This window comes from Bubalus bubalis, chromosome 2, assembly GCF_019923935.1.
Source record: "Bubalus bubalis isolate 160015118507 breed Murrah chromosome 2, NDDB_SH_1, whole genome shotgun sequence".
Classification (NCBI taxonomy): Eukaryota; Metazoa; Chordata; class Mammalia; order Artiodactyla; family Bovidae; genus Bubalus; species Bubalus bubalis.
Window position 1 is genome coordinate 279,051 of NC_059158.1, and position 19,678 is coordinate 298,728.

A 19,678-nucleotide genomic window follows, 5' to 3' on the forward strand; every position below is an offset into this window, starting at 1 on the left:
GCACTCATCTCACACGCTAGCAAAGTAATGCTCAAAATTCTCCTAGCCAGGCTTCAACAATAAGTGAATTGTGAACTTCCAGATGTTCAAGCTGGTTTTAGAAAAGGCAGAGGAACCAGAGATCAAATTGCCAACATCTACTGGATCATCAAAAAAGCAAGAGAGTTCCAGAAAAACATCTATTTCTGATTCATCGACTATGCCAAAGCCTTTGACTGTGTGGATCACAATAAACCGTGGAAAATTCTTCAAGAGATGGGAATACCAGACCACGTGACCTGCCTCTTCAGAAATCTGTACGCAGGTCAGGAAGCAAAAGTTAGAACTGGTTCCAAACAGAAAATGGAGTATGTCAAGACTGTACACTGTCACCCTGTTTATTTAACTTATATGCAGAGTACATCATGAGAAACGTTGGGCTGGATGAAGCACAAGCCGGAATCAAGACTGCTGGGAGAAATATCAATAACCTCAGATATGCAGATGATACTACCCTTATGGCAGAAAGTGAAGAAGAACTAAAGAGCCTCTTGATGAACGTGAAAGAGGAGAGTGAAAAAGCTGGCTTAAAGCTCAACATTCAGAAAACAAAGATGATGGGATCCGGTCCCATCACTTCACGGCAAATAGATGGGGTAACAGTGGAAACAGTGGCAGACTTTATTTTTTTGGGCTCCAAAATCACTGCAGATGGTGATTGCAGCCATGAAATTAAAAGACGCTTGCTCCTTGGAAGCAAAGTTATGACCAACCTAGATAGCATATTAAAAACAGAGACATTACTTTGCCAGCAAAGGTCTGTCTAGTCAAGGCTATGGTTTTTCCAGTAGTCATGTGTGGATGTGAGAGTTGGACTATAAAGAAAGCTGAGCACTGAAGAACTGATGCCTTTGAATTGTGGTGTTGGAGAAGACTCTTGAGAGTTCCTTGGACAGCAAGGAGATCCAACCAGTCCATCCTAAAGGAAATCAGTCCTGAATGTTCATTGGAAGGACTGATGTTGAAGCTGAAACTCCAATACTTTGGCCACCTGATGCGAAGAGCTGACTCATTGGAAAAGACCCTGATGCTGGGAAAGATTGAAGGCAGGAGAAGAACAGGACGACAGAAGATGAGATGGTTGGATGGCATCACCGATTCAATGGACATCCGTTTGAGTAAACTCCGGGAGTTGGTGATGGACAGGGAGCAGGCCATGGGGTTGCAAAGAATTGGACACGACTGAGCAACTGGACTGAACATATCTCCTAGTTTTTAAATATGAATAGGAAAACTCTGTCCTATGAAAACAGAACATAAAATATCACCATCCATAAAAAAACAGTAAATTTATTTCATGGCTTATTTTTTCCATTTCTAAGAAGATTTATATTCACAAGAGTTTAGCTTTCATAAACTTCAGAGGCAAACTTTACCTCTGAAGATTCCAATACAGGCAAGGGAGTCACAATCTCTCCGATTTCAAAGTCAGAATCTGATGTGTAAAATAGTCTGTGAACTTATTCTAACCTAAAATAGTATAGAACACGATACATTTAGGATGAAATATCCGTTTCAACATTCAAAACTGGTACTGAATTTTAGACTTAAAGGTATAAAAATTTAATATAACATTAACATAAATCTATTTTATTTGTTTCAATTTCTTCTTTTGGAAGGAAAAAATGTTTCCATTAGAAGGCAACTTCAATTAGAAAAGTAAAAATGAATGAATCAGTTGAACTGAGGTGGACGAACCTAGAGCCTGTCATACAGAGTGAAGTAAAATAAAAACAGATATTGTATATTAACGCATAAATACGGAATCTAAAAAAATGGTACTGATGAGTCTGTTTGCAGGGTAGGAATAGAGACGCAGACATGGAGAACAGACTGTGGACACAGCGGGGGGAGGGCAGGGTGGGACGGATCGAGGGAATAGCGCTGACACACACGCAGCCACGCATGAAACAGCCAGTGGGGAGCTGCTGTCTCACCCACGGAGCTCAGCTCAGTGCTCCATGACAATCAAGGGGTCAAGTGGGATTGGGTGGGAGGGAGGCCAAGTGGGAAGGGACACATGTTTTATTTATGGCTGATTCACGTTGCTGCATGGCAGAAACCAACACAACATTATAAAGCAATTATCCTTTAATTAAAAATTAAAAATATAAAGGTGACAGGAAAATAGAACTCATTCGGTGTACACAAATGTGTTTTGTTTCACACTGTGAGGTGTTACAGTTATATATATACTTCATAAAAGTCTGTAGAATCTTCAGATTTCACAATCTCTAGGAGCCCCGCCCCAGCCCTCAACAAGAATGACCTCAGAGGAAATCAAACTAATAAATGCTTGTGAGGGAAGCCAGACTGCAGATGTGGCTCTGGAGCCTGACAGCCTGGTTCGGGACGGCAGCCCCACCGTCTAAGCCACCGCCGCGGCTGAGGACGCATGTGTGGCCACTGCAGGTGGCCTGGCCCTGAGCAGCTCTGCTTCCAATGCTGGAGCTGGCATGGTGAGCAGAGCACACAGTGCCCACTCTCAGGACCAGGTTCCACCCACAGTGTAAGAAGCAAGGTCCAACTAGGCTAAGTTTCTGCTATTAAACCAAAGAAAAGGCCTTGGAACCAAAGACAGAGGGGCTGTAATAAAATCAAAGGCAGAAAAAACATGAAAGCCAAGAATTGTCCTGGAGCTTCGTCTTCATTTATATCAGAAGGGATCTCTGGAGTCAGCATATGGAGAAGAGTAATTGTGAGGAAGGGCTGCAGGCCTGGCCGGTTGCAGTGGAGACCTTGACCTTGCGGCTATCAGAGCTGAGAGAATGCAAAGCACCACGGCAAGATGTGAGCTTGGAAACAGCGCCAATGGCCATTTGCTAATTGTGATGTTCTGCTGGCAAGGTTTCTAAGTCTGCAAGTAGGAGTTGTCCCCTTTTCCAATTAAGCAGAACTCGCACCTAGGAAAGCACGTAAATCCTGTTTCCCACACACACATGTACCAGCATCCTGATAGAGACACGGCAGCCTGCTCCCCGCAGACACTCCCGGACCTCGTCCCTGTGGGCCCAGGACTGGGAGGTGGCCCTGCTGCCCGCGCTCCCCATTAGGGGAGGGAACGCACAGCAGTGCGCCACCCTCCAGGCTCTCTTCAACGTCACGGCCTGGCCTCGGGTAGGACGGGTCTCCCTGCCTGGATGAGCACATCACGCTCATGTGCCCACTCCATGCTGTGGGCACTGACTGGTCTCCGGCTTCCAGCTCCTTCAGACAGAGCTGCAGTGGAGAGGCTGCCTGCTGGTGCAGAGACACTCCCCTCGGGGACGTCCTGGGAGGGAGTCAGCCTCTGCCAAGCACACCGCTGCCTCTGCTGGCTCTGCCAGCCTTCTCCCGGGGAGAGCAGAGAGACCCTGCATCCCAAACACGCACGTCAGCAGCAGTCTACATGCCATTTAGGTGGATATAGACCCATGAATGTGTCCAAAAGGAGCACTTGCTCTAGTTTAAAAAAAAAAAAAAAGGATTTCTGCACCTATTTTCCTTAGTATAAGATGAAAAAGCCACGGCACAAAGGAAAAAAGAGGAAAAAGTCTAAGAATATACACCAATTTTTCTTTTCACTAATACAACCCAACCGTGCAATATAAGAAGGCGTGTACCTTTCATTTCCATCACATCTGAAGTCTCTGAAAGTGTCTTTGTGGTTTCATAAAGCCTACCATCATCTCTCCTTCAATACACAAACCTGCTCAGAGTGACATGCACTCCACGTACATCTCAGGTCCTTATTACTGTGATCACAGGCTGTCACACCATTTGCAATCAGTAATGAAAGCAACTGCAAAGCTGAAAACTGCATTTTCAAATATATCATGCTTGTGAATATACTTTGGTTGTCACTCAAACACTTTTGATTATTAGGATGAGATATTAACAGAAAATTGAAGTAAAACGATCCAAAAGAAAACTCTTACTCAAGTACCTTCCTGCACAACATGAAGGTTTTATTCACAGTCTCTTCCACTGGCTCCTGTGGAGGACACCTGCCCTGCATTTGTGGTGCCCTGTCACCAACACCTGATCCCCAACTGACCGCGGGGCAAGCTGTCCCGCTGCCCCACGTGAGTGGTGGAGACGGGGGCTGCCGGAGCACTGGCTCACTGAGCTGAGACACAGAGCAGCCCTGCTCCTGTCAGCCATGCAGCCTCGGCTTCAGGGAGGGAGGCTGGCCTGGAAGTCTCCTTTCTATCGTGGGCTCCCAGGAAATTCTCAAGACGTTGCTTTAAAACACACACAAGTTTTCCACCAGAATGTGCAGAATAAAGTGCCATCAAAATGGCTAACTGTTAAGCTATACTCAAAACAGTCAGGGGTTGGCTTTCTTGGCTCATTATTAAGAGAAGACGGTCACGAAAGTTCACCTGGAGTTGGGAGAGACACAGAGAGCTGGCATTTCTGGTCCAGCTGTGACAGGTCAGAGGGGGTGAAACATCCAAAGACCGCCCCGTGGTTTGGTGTTCTCCTGGAACCAGTGAACTTGGCAGTTCCCGAGTGTGCAGTACACTCAGGTAACAACACTCCCCAGGCACGCAGGACTCTGGGCCAGGCTGCAAAGGCCAGTCTCGCGGAGGAGGAAGGGCTGGAAATGCCAAGCGAGGGTGAAGAGGCGTCCCTGAGCACGCCCTGCGAGAGACCTCAGCGTGGGAAGCCTTGAAGCCGAGCTAGCAGAGAATCGGGGCTATTCTCCCCCAGCCCGCAGTGGGGAAGGCTCATGGATGCACAACTTAAATGACACGACACACTTTGGGGTTCACAGCAAACCCTCCAGAAACAGTCATCGCTGTTCCTGCACAGAGGAGAGCAGCTCTGCCTAGAAGACAGCAACTGGGGGCCCTGACTGACCCACTCCACTCCAGAAACCAAAGGAAAATGCGAAGTTCAAAACAGAAACTTCAGGTAGGTAGGTGAGAGAACACAGGCAGTGGAAGTGAATACTGAAGTATGAAAAAAGTTCTGTCCTTAACGTCTTTCTACCCTTTCCACACTGAGTCTTCAGATCTGTCTACCCATGGCTGTTCTGTAATTTCTCTTGCTCCCTTTGAAACCAAAACGTCTGCACCGCACCACGGTTGGAGGTAAGGCTGTCTTGGGAGGTGGAAGTGGTGTGCTGACAAGGTTCACTAGTTCTGTGGGAGAGGTAACAACTACATCATGTCATCAACGATTGTCAGTAAAGAGAGGAGACCATGTACACGCACGCGCACGCACGCGCGCACGCGCACACACACCCACACACCCGTGCACCGGAAGCTTCCTGGGTTTCCTTTAGTCAGTCTGTCCTCAGTTTCACTACTGTGACTTCAGTCCTTCAGAGTCTGTTAACCACTAATCTATTAAAACACTTTTGATGGTGACCTAATTTGTTAGTCAAAATACAACAACTGAAATCATCTGAACCTTACCTTTCTATTGTGGGGCATGTTTTAAACAACTGGGAAAGTGAGCGTTTGCCCCCATTTTCAGGTTAAAGCAACAATTTAGAGTTGTCTTCTTACTATGCTACTCATACACCCTGGGCCCCCAAATACAGGGGCACTACAGCACTCCAAGGAAACCCACACCCGACGCCGAGTCGGAGACCAGCGCCGAGCAGCACTAGGAGGACAGGCACACGCCTTTGGCTCTGAGGAGGAATCTGAGTGGAGACAGCGTGGCTGCAACAGCCAGGCCAGGCTTGCTCAATGACGGGCCAGTGCTCCTGGGCCGGGCCGCGGTGTCCGCTCCATGGACGCGTGGGGGTGCCCGCCTGTTCGCGGGCTGGGTTTGTGGACAAACGGAGGGGCCAGTGCCGCTGTTGGCTCAGCACGCTGGGCCACGGCCTCTGCCAGCCTCCAGGTCGTGCGCTGAGCTGGAGGGCAGAGCCGGGGCAGACCCTTTGGTGCCCTTTCAAACTCCTCACCCAGAACCGTCTGCAGACAACACCTGTAAGTTCAGAGTATGCACCGAGCTCACAGCAGCCAAGGTCACAGGAGGTGACGAGCAGCTGGGAAGCCGCAAGGAGTGCCCAAAGGGCAGGATGTGCACGAGGGCCCCGCTATCGCCCACGGCGTACACACGCTTTAGAAAATGACTCTTGGTCATTAGACAATATCAGGTGAAGTGAGTGAAAAAACCTCCGACACTGTTCACAGGACCTAGAAACAGAAGTTCTGCAGGCTCACAATTATGAGATGTCCACGCCGTTTCCCGAACACCAGAGGGGACACAGCCTGGCAGGACCTGACAGGCAGGAACCTGTGGTCAAGGAACGGGCCGCTGATGTGACTGAACAGAAGCGATGGCACTGCGGGGACATAAGAAGCCAAAGGCAGCGCAGCGCTCGCGCACTCGCACAGGGCTTCCGGGTGCGGCTTAACGAGAGAGAAAGGGATTACAAGAGGCAAGGGGGGTTCTAGGCAGGACAGACACAAACGTAGAAAGAGTAAGACAAATTTGACAGAGGGAAGTTTTTCCCCATTTCCTATCATTTCATTCCCGACTGACGGCTGGCTGCACATCCGGGAAGAGAGGGCACTCAGTGGGTGTGGCCTGGACACAGAAAGCAGGCAGGGCCCGGAGCCCCTGTGCAAAGACTCCCAGCCAGAGAGGGGACAGTTTGATTACTAAAACAGCAGCACTATGATAATGAATTGAAACTCAATTAAATATGCTCAAGCTGAGTTAGAAAAATATGCTCAAGCCATGATAATTAGAAAACATCTTCATTACCTTTTTAAAAAAAATGGTGAGGGAACCAACTCATTCTGAAAAGGAATTAGAAAGTAAAATCAAGTTTTACCCTGCCTTTCCTGTATGAACTGGACTTCAGAGTAACCGAATCGTTGATGAAATTTTTTATTTTTTAATTTCATGCTCCAGCTACCAATCATTAGTTTGCAATCTCCAAGGAAATAAGGCCAATACTTTGGCTACCTGACGAGAAGAGATGACTCACTGGAAAAGACCTTGATGCTGGGAAAGACTGAAGGCAGGAGAAGGGGATGACAGAGGATGAGATGGTTGGATAGCATCACCGACTCAATGGACATGAGCTTGAGCAAACTCCAGGAGATGGTGAAGGACAGGGAGGCCTGGCGTGCCACAGTCCATGGGGTCGCAGAGAGTCGGACACAACTTAGCGACTGAACAACTAGGAAATAAAAGATCATGGCAACAATTACCAATGGTGCTAAAACTATTAGATGAAAAGTTTGACCGTTTTAAAGGGTAGAGCGAGCTGATAACATTTGAATGCAGTTTTTAACCCTAACATCACTAACAGGGAGACAATCAAACATTACGGACATCCTGGTGACAAAATCCAAATTAAAATCACGCCTGAAACTGATAAAACTTCATTAATCATAAGTTTGGAAACACAAGGAGCAGAGAAACATGCTGCTGACACAAGGAGGAAACCATATGGAAACTCCAGAAAATGAGAGCGTCCGCAGAACCATGATTTATTTAACAAAGAAGCTGATGAAAGGGCCGTCAGTCACTTCACTCACTCAGTCATGTCCGACTCTTCGCGACCCCACGAACTGCAGCACACCGGGCTTCCCTGTCCATCACTAACTCACGGAGCTTGCTCAAACTCACATCCATCAAGTTGGTGATGCCGTCCAACCATCTCAACCTCTGTCACCCCCTTTTCTTTCTGCCTTCAATCTTTCCCAGCATCAGGGTTTTCCAGTGGGTCAGTTCTTTGAATCAGGTGGCCAAAGTACTAAGAACTTCAGCTTCAGCATCAGTCCTTCCAATGAATATTCAGGACTGATTTCCTTTAGGATTGAAAAGGCCCTAGAGATGGGAAAAAATACTTCAGAGACATGCGAGTAAAAGCAACACACAGACCCTGACAGGAGCCCTGATCTGACTGAACTGTCTAAACAACTTTTATGAGAATGGACACTGACTGTGTTCCGGAGTCTAAGCTCAGACTGCTTGCTGCAAAACAGGCCAGTAATCAAGAGGTGAGCTGTCAGGACAAGGAACGTGGCTTTATTCAGAAAGCTGGCAAACTGAGAGGATGGTGGGCTCATGCCCCAAAGAACCTTCTTGCCTGACTCAGGCTCCTTCTACACTGAAAGGGGAGGGAGTAAAGCCAAACACGTCCCTGTTCCTGCCAGCCTCCAGAGGGCATGTGTGAGTTTTTCCCTCCCTGCAGCCATTCACAGGGGGTCTGGTCCAGAGGGTTCCTGTGAGCTAAACCAAAGCATTTTATTAGCCCGATGCTCATGACCTGGGAGGCAAAATTCCCAGAGATGAGCCATGTACAATCTAAGCTTACAGGCACCATCCCTTTAGTGATTAACCTGTAATAGAATACAAAAGGTTCTTTCCTATTGCAACTGGATATTTGATAAAATTAATGGATTGTTACATTTTTTTCCAGATCTGGTAATAGCATTGAGACTATATTTTCAAAGACATCATCCTTATCTGATCCATGTGTGGATGACATGACCCTTCATCCAGAGAGGGCGGGGGACTGGCTGTGAGCTCAGGGCTGCTGAAGCCGCCACGAAGTCAGCTCTGTGCTTCCCTGTTCTGCTGTGATCAACCTCTAGGAATGTCCAAAGTAAGTTCAAACAATGGCCTTTTGCACAACAGCACATTAATTTACCCTGGTGCCAAACCGCTATCAGTTTAAGACACAATAAAATAAATACTTCAGCAGATAATACATGCAATGACCAAAGTATGTAGGCCATAGGTCATCTCAAGGTTAATGCAATTCACATTGATACCATCAGAGCCAACATTCAGCTTTACTGAAAATGCTTGGCAGACGCTGCAACCAAATGTCCAAAGCACTGCACGGTTTTACAGCACTGACAGGGATGCGCTCAACGGCTTATAAAAAAGGAAAAGTGGTGGAAAAAGGAAAGGTAAATAATGAAAGTGCGATTTGAAAAAAGAGGACTGACTAGGGTCATCCTCCTTTGAAAAATATAGAACTGCTTTTCTCCTATAAATAGATGAAATACAAATTTATTAAAATCTTCCTGACAGTATTTTTAAATGGAATTAAGAAAAACAGCTCAAGGAATTGATAAAAGTACTCTGAGTTCAGCACCAGGAAAGACCAGAGTTGGATGTCTCTTCAAAGGTGGAATTCACTCGACTGGGCTCTCTTTCGGTTAAAAGCAGAATAGGGCGCGGGAAACCTGTGGAGGGCGGTCAAGAGCGTGGCAGGCCAGCGGGCACTGCCACTCGGGCTCCACGCTAGAGACGAGAGCAGACGTGCACAGGGTCTAACACACAGCGCCAGGAATGTGATGCTCACAAAGGCGCCCTCAGAATTCTGCAAGGCTCAGTCTTCAGAGTAAAGCTGGAAAGGTGAAATGACACTCAAGAGACCTTTGGGTTACACCTATTTTGTAATAATCTAATTACTTCTAAATGAATAGCTCCCATCGTGTTTTTGCTGTTTTCTTAATCAACCAAAATTCTCTTCTTCAACATTAAACTGAATTAAAAAATAATTCAATCTGATATTCTGTTGAAAATACCTATTAGGGTAAAAGCCAAACTGTAAACTAGTATTTTACTTGACGTGTGTTTTCCCTGTCACCTCTGGCTTGGGTAATTTATGCCAAGGTGTTTCTCACTAAGCAACCAACAGATGGAGGAAATGTACTAGGGAAGGTTTTCTCTACACTGGCACCTAGGAAGGCTACAGCACAGAGATGGGGATGGCGTGGAGGGAGGCCTGGAGACGGTGGGGAGGAGACAGAGGGAGGGAGAAGTTATGGGTATGCAGGGGAAGACACTGCTGAGTCCCTGTCTAGTTCTACACACGCTGTGAACTGACCCTTGAATGGCTGGCTGGGCTATTTTATTAGAAATAGGAACTAATATTTGGATGCTGAAATAACTCTTCTTTGTTTACTAATGGGACAAAACAAACTTTTTCTTTGCTGAACTCAGCTCTTATCTTTTGCCCACACGCCTGGAGCCAGCCCTGGCTGGACACTGGGTTTAAGGAGAACGGTGTCTCCTGGCACTGCTGGGTTCCGAGAGGGGCTTCCCTGCGGGAGGGAGGAGAGCCTTCGTCTACCTCTGGGGGGACGGCAGCGCACGGGCTCTGTCCCCTTCTTCTCCGCTCCCTGCCCTGCCTGTGGGAGGCGGCGAGAGGGCAGAGCAGGTACTTGCAGGAGGAGCTGGCGAGGGCTGGGCTCGCTCAGACCCCTCGGCCCCCGCATCCCCACCTGCTGGTGCCTCTGTCTTATCCTTTGATCAGTGTGAGGTCAGGAGAGACGACTGTCCTTCACTGGTTCTGGGGCCCAGAGATTCTAATGGTGTTTCCTGCCTTTCCTTCACGCAGGGTGAAGCAGCGATGGGTGCGAGTCCCTCCTCTCCGCCCCTCTGACGCAGGACACGACTACTCCTCTCTTAGGAGGATCCAAGGAGCTGTCCCAGCACTTAGTAAACCTCCCCACACACTCCAGGAAAAGATTCTCCCTAGGGGTGTGCACAGTTTAACAAGGAGTGAGATGGGTGTTTCCATGGAGGTGCTGATTTCATGAGACAAATGACAGGCAGCCTGCCCACCACCCCAGTGTTCTTCACTTGAGGTAAGTGCAATTAGCTCACTGGAATACAAGGATCTGGTTAAATCACAAAAGAGTATTAGAAGAAAAGTGTTGGGGAAAAAAGAGACATACAACAGGCAATCAAGATACTCTTCACACGGCAGTGGAAATGCATCTACAGGCAGGAAGAGGTTATCACCTAGGATGAAGAGTGCCGACTGCAGGCTGGTCTCTGCCTCCTGCCTCCGCACGCGGGATCCACGGTGAACGAGGGAAGCGCCCCGCGTCCCACACCAGCCGGCTGCCCTCCCCGCCCACCTGGCCCCCCACACTCACAGCATCCACCACACAGATGTCTTCCCTCCCCCGATACTTCCAATGACTACAGTTAACAGGAAAGCATTTTGAGGTAAAAATCGGCCAAGTACTTATTAAAAAATGGTTGATTTTAAATTAATCTATTACCTTTACGAATATATGTAAACATACATGTTCTAGATAGAAAACAAATATTTAAGTGAAAATTTAAAGAAAGATTACTTCTCTTATTTAATATGCTCTTAAGATTTGAACTTTCAAGTGTACTTGTAAATGAGATTATTTTTAACTGAGCTAAAACTTATCAAACGCAAATACTCAGAGCTCTTAACAACTGAGGATAACAGAAAAATGACAGTCAGTTAAGTGACTCAGAACTAACCAGAATGATCTTTCCTGATATATATTAAGTTAAAGAGGTGATCAACTGGATTTTTTTAAAAAATGACTACAGTGTCAGAAACTACAGCAATACACAGGTACCTATATGATTTGCAAAATTCAGCTCTGAAATGAAAAATGAAATTGGAGATGAAAATTCTAAAGATAATACTAAGGTAACTGAAATTTTTCTGGAGGACTAGGTCAAACTATTGTGGCTGCTCAGCTTGGTCTCAAAACTTCAGTCAACTTTAAAGAAACGAAAAGTCGCTCTATGACTATGAGAGATTGAGGTTCAGCTGGGGATCCAGTCAAAACTACACTGAGAACAGAACTGGATACAGCTTAGAAAAGTCTGTAAAAGTCGGTGTTGGTTTCTAAGAGGTTTTGGCACCAGAGGAATGGCACGTGAAGGGCGGATGGTACAGTGCTGTGTGCGTGTGCCAAGGAGAGGATGCTTGCCTGAAAGAAAGCACCAGAGCCTCCATGCCACACGGCCAGCAGCACCTCAGTTTGTACAAAAACCTCCCTGGTAACTATGACATCACTTTGCATCCATCATCACTCACAGTGTGGGGCAGAGAAGGACCCCAGACCTGGACACTGAGTCAGTCCACACCTGGCAGCAGGGAAGACCCGAAGAGCCTGGTGATGCATCCCCCCACCCCGCCCTCGCCCTCTTGAGTCCTCACAAGGACTGAGCAAGATGCACCTCAACTGTCCCTGAACAGCACGTTATATTGTGCACAGAGACGCCACACAGAAATGCTCTCACGTCAGGTATCCCTGACACTCATGTTTAAATCAAATGCAATTACTTATGACTGAGGGATTGCACATAGCTTCCACAGGGCACAAGTGCTAAAATGCTCACCTCAATTAAACAAATACCAACATCCACTGTGTACTATTTACTAAAAAGTGAACAAGAAGATTAATGGAAATGAGAACATCACACAATTTACTTTCCTATCGAAAAGCAACTGAGAAAAATCACTGCCGAACCACAGAACAAATATGGGAAAGATAAACTGAGGCATGGCCCACGTTTGCTCAGACTGTGAACTATGAATTCCCACTGCACAACTGGAGCTTGGTGGGGAGGTGGACCCTGGGCACCAGGAGAGGCCCTGGCTGCCTGGAGGTGGCGTGGGAGGAGCCAGGAGCAGGATGAGCAGGACCAGTGCCCATAAGCGAAGGTCTCAGCCTGGGGAGAGGGGAGGCCTGAAGGGTTGAAGCAGGGGGTGACAGATGGGCTTTGCCAACAAGGGGCTGGGGACAGGAAGACGGTGTGGCCCTGCGGTGACACGGGGCGTCCTGCAGGAACCGGGCACGGTGGGGGCAGAAGTAGGGCCTGAGGAGGAGCAGCACCCTGGCAGCCGACCCAAGGGGTGAGGAGGGTGCAGGAAAGTCTGGGGGAGACATCTGTCCATGGAGGAGGGAGGCCTGAAGCTCAGAGCAGAGGTCAGGCTACAGAGTGGATGCTGGAGGCACCAGTCAGCTTGCTTGAGTGGATGAAATCTCGGAGTCTGAACAAAGACTGGCAACCCCAGGGGAAGCCAGTGTCCAGGGCCACTTCCAGCGCAGGGGCCGCAGGGGAAGGAGGCTGGGGCCCGCTCACCACAGGGGAAGGGCAGCAGGGCATGGGGGGCGTCTCTCCCAGGAGCGGGACCAGCCTGGAAGCGCTCCGCAGAGCACCAAGGCCAGCACAGCCGTGGATCCCAGGATGGCTGGAGATGTGAGAGACACGAGAGGACGCGGGCCTCAGGTGGAATCTCCGAGGCACCACCCAGACAGCTAGTTCACGCTGGGCTGTAAAGTAGAATGTGTGGGGCTGTGAGCAGTCAGAGCGACAGAAGCTCAGGGGGTTAAGAGCCTGAGGTCCTGGCCAACCCTCCCCCATCCTCCAGAGGGAACCAGGATTTGTCTTAAGACAGCTGAAATTTAGAAAACTGTAATAAATTGGTTTAAAGCTCAACATTCAGAAAACTAAGATCATGGCATCCAGTCCCGTCACTTCATGGCAAATAGATGGGGAAACAGTGGCTGACTTTATTTTTTTGGGTTCCAAAATCACTGCAGATGGTGACTGCAGCCATGAAATTAAAAGATGCTTACTCCTCGGAAGGAAAGTTATGACCAACCTAGACAGCATATTAAAAAGCAAAGACATTACTTTGCCAACGAAGGTCCATCTAGTCAAGGCTATGGTTTTTTCCAGTAGTCATGTATGGATGTGAGAGTTGGACTATAAAGAAAGCTGAGCGCAGAATTGATGCTTTTGAATTGTGGTGTTGGAGAAGACTCTTGAGAGTCCCTTGGACTGCAAGGAGATCCAACCAGTCCATCCTAGAGGAGATGAGTCCTGGGTATTCATTGGAAGAACTGATGCTAAAGCTGAAACTCCAATACTTTGGCCACCTGATGCAAAGGGCTGACTCATTTGAAAAGACCCTGATGCTGGGAGAGATTGAGGGCACGAGGAGAAGGGGACGACAGAGGATGAGATGGTTGGATGGTTATCACCGACTCGATGGACATGAGTTCGGGTGAACTCCAGGAGTTGGTGATGGACAGGGAGGCCTGGCGTGCTGCAGTTCATGGGGTTGCAAAGAGTCAGACACGAGTGAGCAACTGAACTGAACTGAGTAAGTATTAAGAGGTAAGTGTACACGAGGCACATGCATTACAGGCACACAAATGACTGAAACTGTGAGGAGTAAAACACCTAGCATGTGCATGAGTGTGCACGTGTGCAGGGCCTGCTGGACAACAACTCCTTTATTTGTGAACCAGGGATTGGTTAACTGTTGTTACAAGCGTTTGGTACAGCAGGGTCCAAATTTTGTTTGTGAATTTGTAAAGTCCCAATAAACCTGCATGGTGGCACATGTCACCTGAACTGACAAGGATCTTGATTATCACTCCTAATCTAATTTCACCCATTTCCCTGCCGGAATCGCTACTGGGATGTAACATGAAATGTCGCATATGCACTATATTACCTTCCTAAAGCTCCCAAATGTTGAAATTTCCAAAGTCACCTAGCCCAAGGGTTTTGAAAAAGACTGCAGATCGAAAGCTCCAGAGGCTGTTGACAGACAACCTTGAGACCAGTGATCCACCCAGGGAGTTAAGTTAGGTTTGCTCATGCGAAGTCAGGAACTCAGCTTACACTGAAGGTGCATGTCATCAACTGCCCTGGGTAACTGACCACTACCCCTGAGCTCACAGACTGGGCTGTAAGAAGCTCCACCAACGTAAAGGGCAGTGCTGGAACCAGTGGACAGGATACTCCCTCGTAGATAATTACCTTGCACATAAAACACGCGTAATTCCCATAGGTTCCATCTAAAGCACCACGCCCACCCTCCAGGGGCCATATCACACATGCAGAGTGGACGGCTGGAGTCTTGACGCTTAAGCAGACGCCTGAGGACAAAGGACTCCTGACCATATGGGCAACGGGAAGACCCTGCAGGGAGGATGTGGGAAGTCTTCCCTATGTGCTGTGGGCAGCTGGCGAGGCCATGGGGTAGAGTGTAGGGTCAGTACTAACCACGTTGCAGATTTTACTGTAAGACACTACAAAAATTTTAAGCAAGTTTCTGACAGGATCTGACATACTGTAAAAGGATGTATTTGGGATGTGAGCTGTCAGACAGTCGGGACACAGAAAAGAATGTATGTATGAACAAACCTAATTCCCAGGGTGGATCACTGGTCTCAAGGTCATCTGTGAATAGCCTCTGGAACTTTCGATCTGCAATCTTTTTCAAAACTCTTGGGCTAGGTGACTTTGGGAATTTCAATATTTGGGACCTTTAGGAAGGTATCATAGGAAGGAGCATTTAGGAAGGTAATGAATGCCCTTAGGGGAGAAAGATCAACTATGATCTGCTTTAGGCAGAAGGCTCAAACGTCTATAATGATGGATGGTGACTTCAGGAATTAAATAGCTACAATCACATAAACATTACTAATTTAATGATTCTGATTCTTAGCTTATACTTCCGGCATCATTGCATCATTACCCCTAATATGAACAACTTGATGATTTCAAATTGTGGTGCTGGAGAAGACTCTTCAGAGTCCCTCGGATGGCAGGGAGATCAAACAAGTACAATCCTAAAGGAAATCAACCCTGAATGTTCATTGGAAGGACTGACACTGAAGCTGAAGCTCCAATACTCTGGCCACCTGATGCGAAGGGCTGACTCACTGGAAAAGACCCTGATGTTGGGAAAGATTGAGGGCAGGAGGAGAAGGGGGCGACAGAGGATGAGATGGTTGGAGGGCATCACCGACTCGATGGACGTGAGTCTGAGCGAACTCTAGAAGATAGTGAGGGACGGGGAAGCCTGGCGTGCTGCAGTCCATGGGGTTGCAAAGAGTGACACGACTGAGCAACTGAACAACAATATGAACGGTAACAATAAAAACAAAACATATTTGAAGAATAAATGATGCTATCACCATCTAATAAAAGCATCACACAACAATAACGACAGGATATCACAACAAGCTGTTGAACGAATAAAGGTAACACAACTTTCCAGCAGGTCACGGGTACAGCCACACACGCCCCAAAGATGTGATGTCTAATAAGAACAGAACCATTTTCACACCAGGCGACACCAACACGTTAGTAGGTGGCCTGGCTTTATGTATTCCATGGTACTTCAAACAAAGAAACAAGTGTCTGATCAATCAAAAATGTATCTCTTTCAATGAGCAAGTTATTCCTAAAACACACATTACCAAGTGATCTAAGTGACATTTATTTGACGTCACAATGATAATACTGGAACTGTCTGCCATCTTTCCGCAGTTGAATTTTCTCTGCTAAATTATGATGCTCTTACTCCCATACCTTCTCCTTGAATCTTTCATATCTTCGGCAACTGTAACTCGGTCTTCCGTAGAAGCGATCAAATGTCTTAAGTAAATTTTCTGCAGTTTTCTGACTGCAGAAAACTGCACTCAGTCTACTGCTTCTATGTAGGCAAGAAGCACCCCAGGAAGCAAGTGTGTGTTACTGAGATGATCACATACTCTGAGGTGTAATTAATTATCCTCTGGAATTTAAGATTAGCTCTAAGCCATTTTAAGCACTAATAATTTAAAGTCTCCTAAACTCCAAACTATCAAAAAGTGGGTTTAAGTTAATAAAGATTTAAAAATCAAGTCAATCCCTTAGTAAATATGGAAAAAATGGGAACAAAAAGAAAAGCATCTTAAGCATGTATCAAGAAAAGCAAATCTATATTCACATGTCAGGATGCATGGACCTGGAGACCAGTAAACTGAAACCACCCACCTGTTGGGGGCAGGCAGTCCCTCCAGTCGAAGTAGCCAGCGTAAATGCCAGGTTCCAAGGAGCCCACGATGGGGTCTGCCTTCAGCTCAATGTAGCTTTCAAACAGCCTCTGGTCCAGATCTTTGAGTGAGGCCATGCTCACCTGTGAGCACAGTGAGAGCACCCCAGTGAGGCCACGCCCGCTCACACGCACAAGTGGAGCACGCACGGCGTCTACTCGTGGGTGAAGAAAACAGTGAAACAATATAAGTAAACGCTGAGCAGGTTTGAACAGTACTTACCGGCTTTCCCACAAAAAGGCATGACTTTTGCTTCGCCGCTGGTAATAAAGAGCACTCTAGCATGGCAGGCGCCCTGCTTCCCCACTATCTACACTGCACTCTGAAGCTCACTCAAAACAGTTACAGAAACATAAAATCATGGTTTTATTTTAATGTTTCCAACTTAAATTTTCTAGTTTACTAGTTAAAAACCTTTTTTGGTAAGAATAATTAGTAAAAATTAAACTTTTGAGGAAGAAAAAAATAACATAAAGAAAGCCCTGTTATTTTCATTTCAAAGACGACAGAAAGAGCACTTTTAATTGAGCCAGCGCTATAGAAATAAACTCACTGAACTATAATCAGAACCACTATGGGGAGCGGTGGGCGGGGGTGCAGATTGCTGGGTAAGACAGGCTCAAGAGGCTCGAGGATGGACTGTGCAAGACTCTAAGACGAGGCGCAGGGCCACTGTTTCGTAGTAACTGTAAATGGAGGGTAACCTTTGACAGTTGTATTAAAAAAAAAACAACAAAATGTTAACTAGAATAAATACAGCAAAAAAAAATTATATACAATTATGCTAAAAATAATCAAATATGTAAAATATATTGCCTACGGTTCAAGTGACTCAAAAATCTTTAAAACTGTTTGCTGTAAGGGAGCTTCCCTGGACTTAAAAAAAAAACACCTGTCCTTTCTCTATCTCCACGCTGAAATATTGGAAAGAGATTTACAGGCGTCATAGAAAACCTCACTCAAGAATTGAATGACAAACTAAAAGACTCCACATGCTGCAACTAAGATGTGGCCCAGCCAAATAAGCAATAAATACATAAAAATGAGTATACATGTCTAGAAAATACATGTCTAGAAAAATATATATGTCTAGAAAATACATAAAAATGAGTATACATGTCTAGACATTCACAGGCCTCCTTGGCCTGTGAACGTCTCAGGAGATAGAAGAGTTTGGGGGTGGGGGCCCCATCCTATCCATTTCTCTCTAGGCATTCGACTTAAAAAAAAATAATTTAACGCCAGACTTTAATGGCTATTATAACATTCTTGGGTAGATCAAAAATCTGCAACTATCCAAACTGCAAATTAGATCATTCTTTTAAAAAGACTGGCACAGAGTAAACCAGCTTTTTATATATGTAAAGGTCATTCCTTGGGTTTATGTAATTACAGCTACTAATAAAATTATAAGCCAAAGTTTATTAACCATACAGCTCTGGTTTTCCCTTCTCAAAGGGCTCAGAGACTGGCCTGCAGCCTCTGAGCCCCTTTAAAAAGACCATTCTAGCCAATGAGCATATGAGAAAGTGTTAACCTGCTAAGCAGGGAAAGACATGCAAAAGAAAACACCGCAAGAGGATGTTTCCTATCAAATGAGAACTAATTGGCAGTGATGGCCAAACGCAAGGGCGCAGCTTCTGAACAGCAGCCCGGCAGGCAGAGTCTGCCGGGAGGGAGCCTCTGCAGCGGCAGTTCACTTCCAGGAATTTACTGTGAGGAAGGGAGGAGGGTGACGCGGCCAGCGTCCCCTCTCAGTGACAGCCACAAAAATCACCTGAAGGTTCCCAGCAGGAAAAAGTGAAAACAAGAATTATACAATGGCACATCCAACAGTAACAAATACTATAAAGCCATGAAACTCACATTTATAAAAATGGAGAAGTGCTCCCAACAGAACAGCTAAGGGAAAGAGATATATTCATTATAAACTAAATTCAGAAAATTGTTTCATATTTTAATGACATACATAGACACAGGTCTATGTAAGATACTAATCACTATATATTCTAAAATAAGACAGTGTTTATCTTTGGTGGATTACAGGTGATTAAAAAAAACTTTTTTACATTTTTCAGTATTTCTCCTTTTGAAAAATGATTAAGTCTTATTTAAAAAAAAAAAAAAAAAGAACGTTTGCTTTGGCTGTGCTGGCTTTCTGCTGTTGGGGGGCCGTCTCTGGTTGTGCTGCGAGGGCTTCTCACTGCGGCTCCTCGTGTTGCACAGCGTGGGCTCCAGAGTCTCAGCAGCCCTGGGGCATGAGCTTAGCTGCCCTGCAGCATGTGGAATGTTCCAGACCAGGGACTGAACCTGGGTCCCTGCATTGGCAGGTGGGTTCTTAACCACTGGACCACCAGGGAAGTCCAGAGGTCTTATTTTTATAATAAGAAAAAGAAAATGCAAGATAAAAAAACGTTTCCAACACTTGAGACTGGGAGGCGCTGGCATTGCAAGTGGAAATGCACAGGCGCACAGGGCTCCACAGCACAGCCCAACAAAGGCCTCCAACGGGGCTCATTCAGATGAAGTGTCTCGCAGAGTAAGAGGATGTGGAAATGCTGACAACTTTCATGTTTATTATTTAATGCTGCTTTATAAAGTTCAAAATGATATACACTTAACCAACCAGCGTCAGATCCTATTCCTCTGGTGTCTTCTCATATAAACAATTTTGTCATAAAAAAAAAAACACAAAAAACAATTTTGTCCTTTACTTTAGGACATGTATGATGCCAGACCAGTAGGCACTCTGGACTTAGCCTGAGAAAACGTGAACTGGAGGCCTGCTGTGCTAACCTCCCTCTCTCTGAGCATCTTTCTGCATGAAAAACAGTTAATAATACTTTCCTTAATTACTTCAGAGAGCTATTTTCATCAAACAAACTGTGTAAAAAAATCATTCTAGTTTTAAAGGATGAAAAGTGAAAAAGTGAGTTAGTCACTCAGTCGTGTCCGACTCTGCAAGCCCATGGACTGTGGCTCACCAGGCTCTTCTGTCCATGGGATTCTTCGGGCAAGAATACTGGAGAGGGTTGCCA

The 19,678-nt window shown here is 46.3% G+C and overlaps 1 protein-coding gene across 10 annotated transcripts in view; it reads right to left on the reverse strand.

The window, feature by feature from the left end:
• Positions 1-19,678, reverse strand: part of EXOC2 (exocyst complex component 2) — a 127,337-nt gene that overhangs the window by 16,303 nt on the left and 91,356 nt on the right. For 9 of the 10 annotated variants that reach the window (XM_025264723.3, XM_025264719.3, XM_006077084.4 and 6 more), the window contains one exon: positions 16,582-16,723. In XM_025264723.3, the coding sequence (XP_025120508.1) occupies positions 16,582-16,723 (142 nt within the window). Of the gene's footprint in view, positions 1-16,581; positions 16,724-18,470; positions 18,543-19,678 lie in introns of those variants that run through there. The other variant, XM_006077086.4, reaches the window with a different exon arrangement.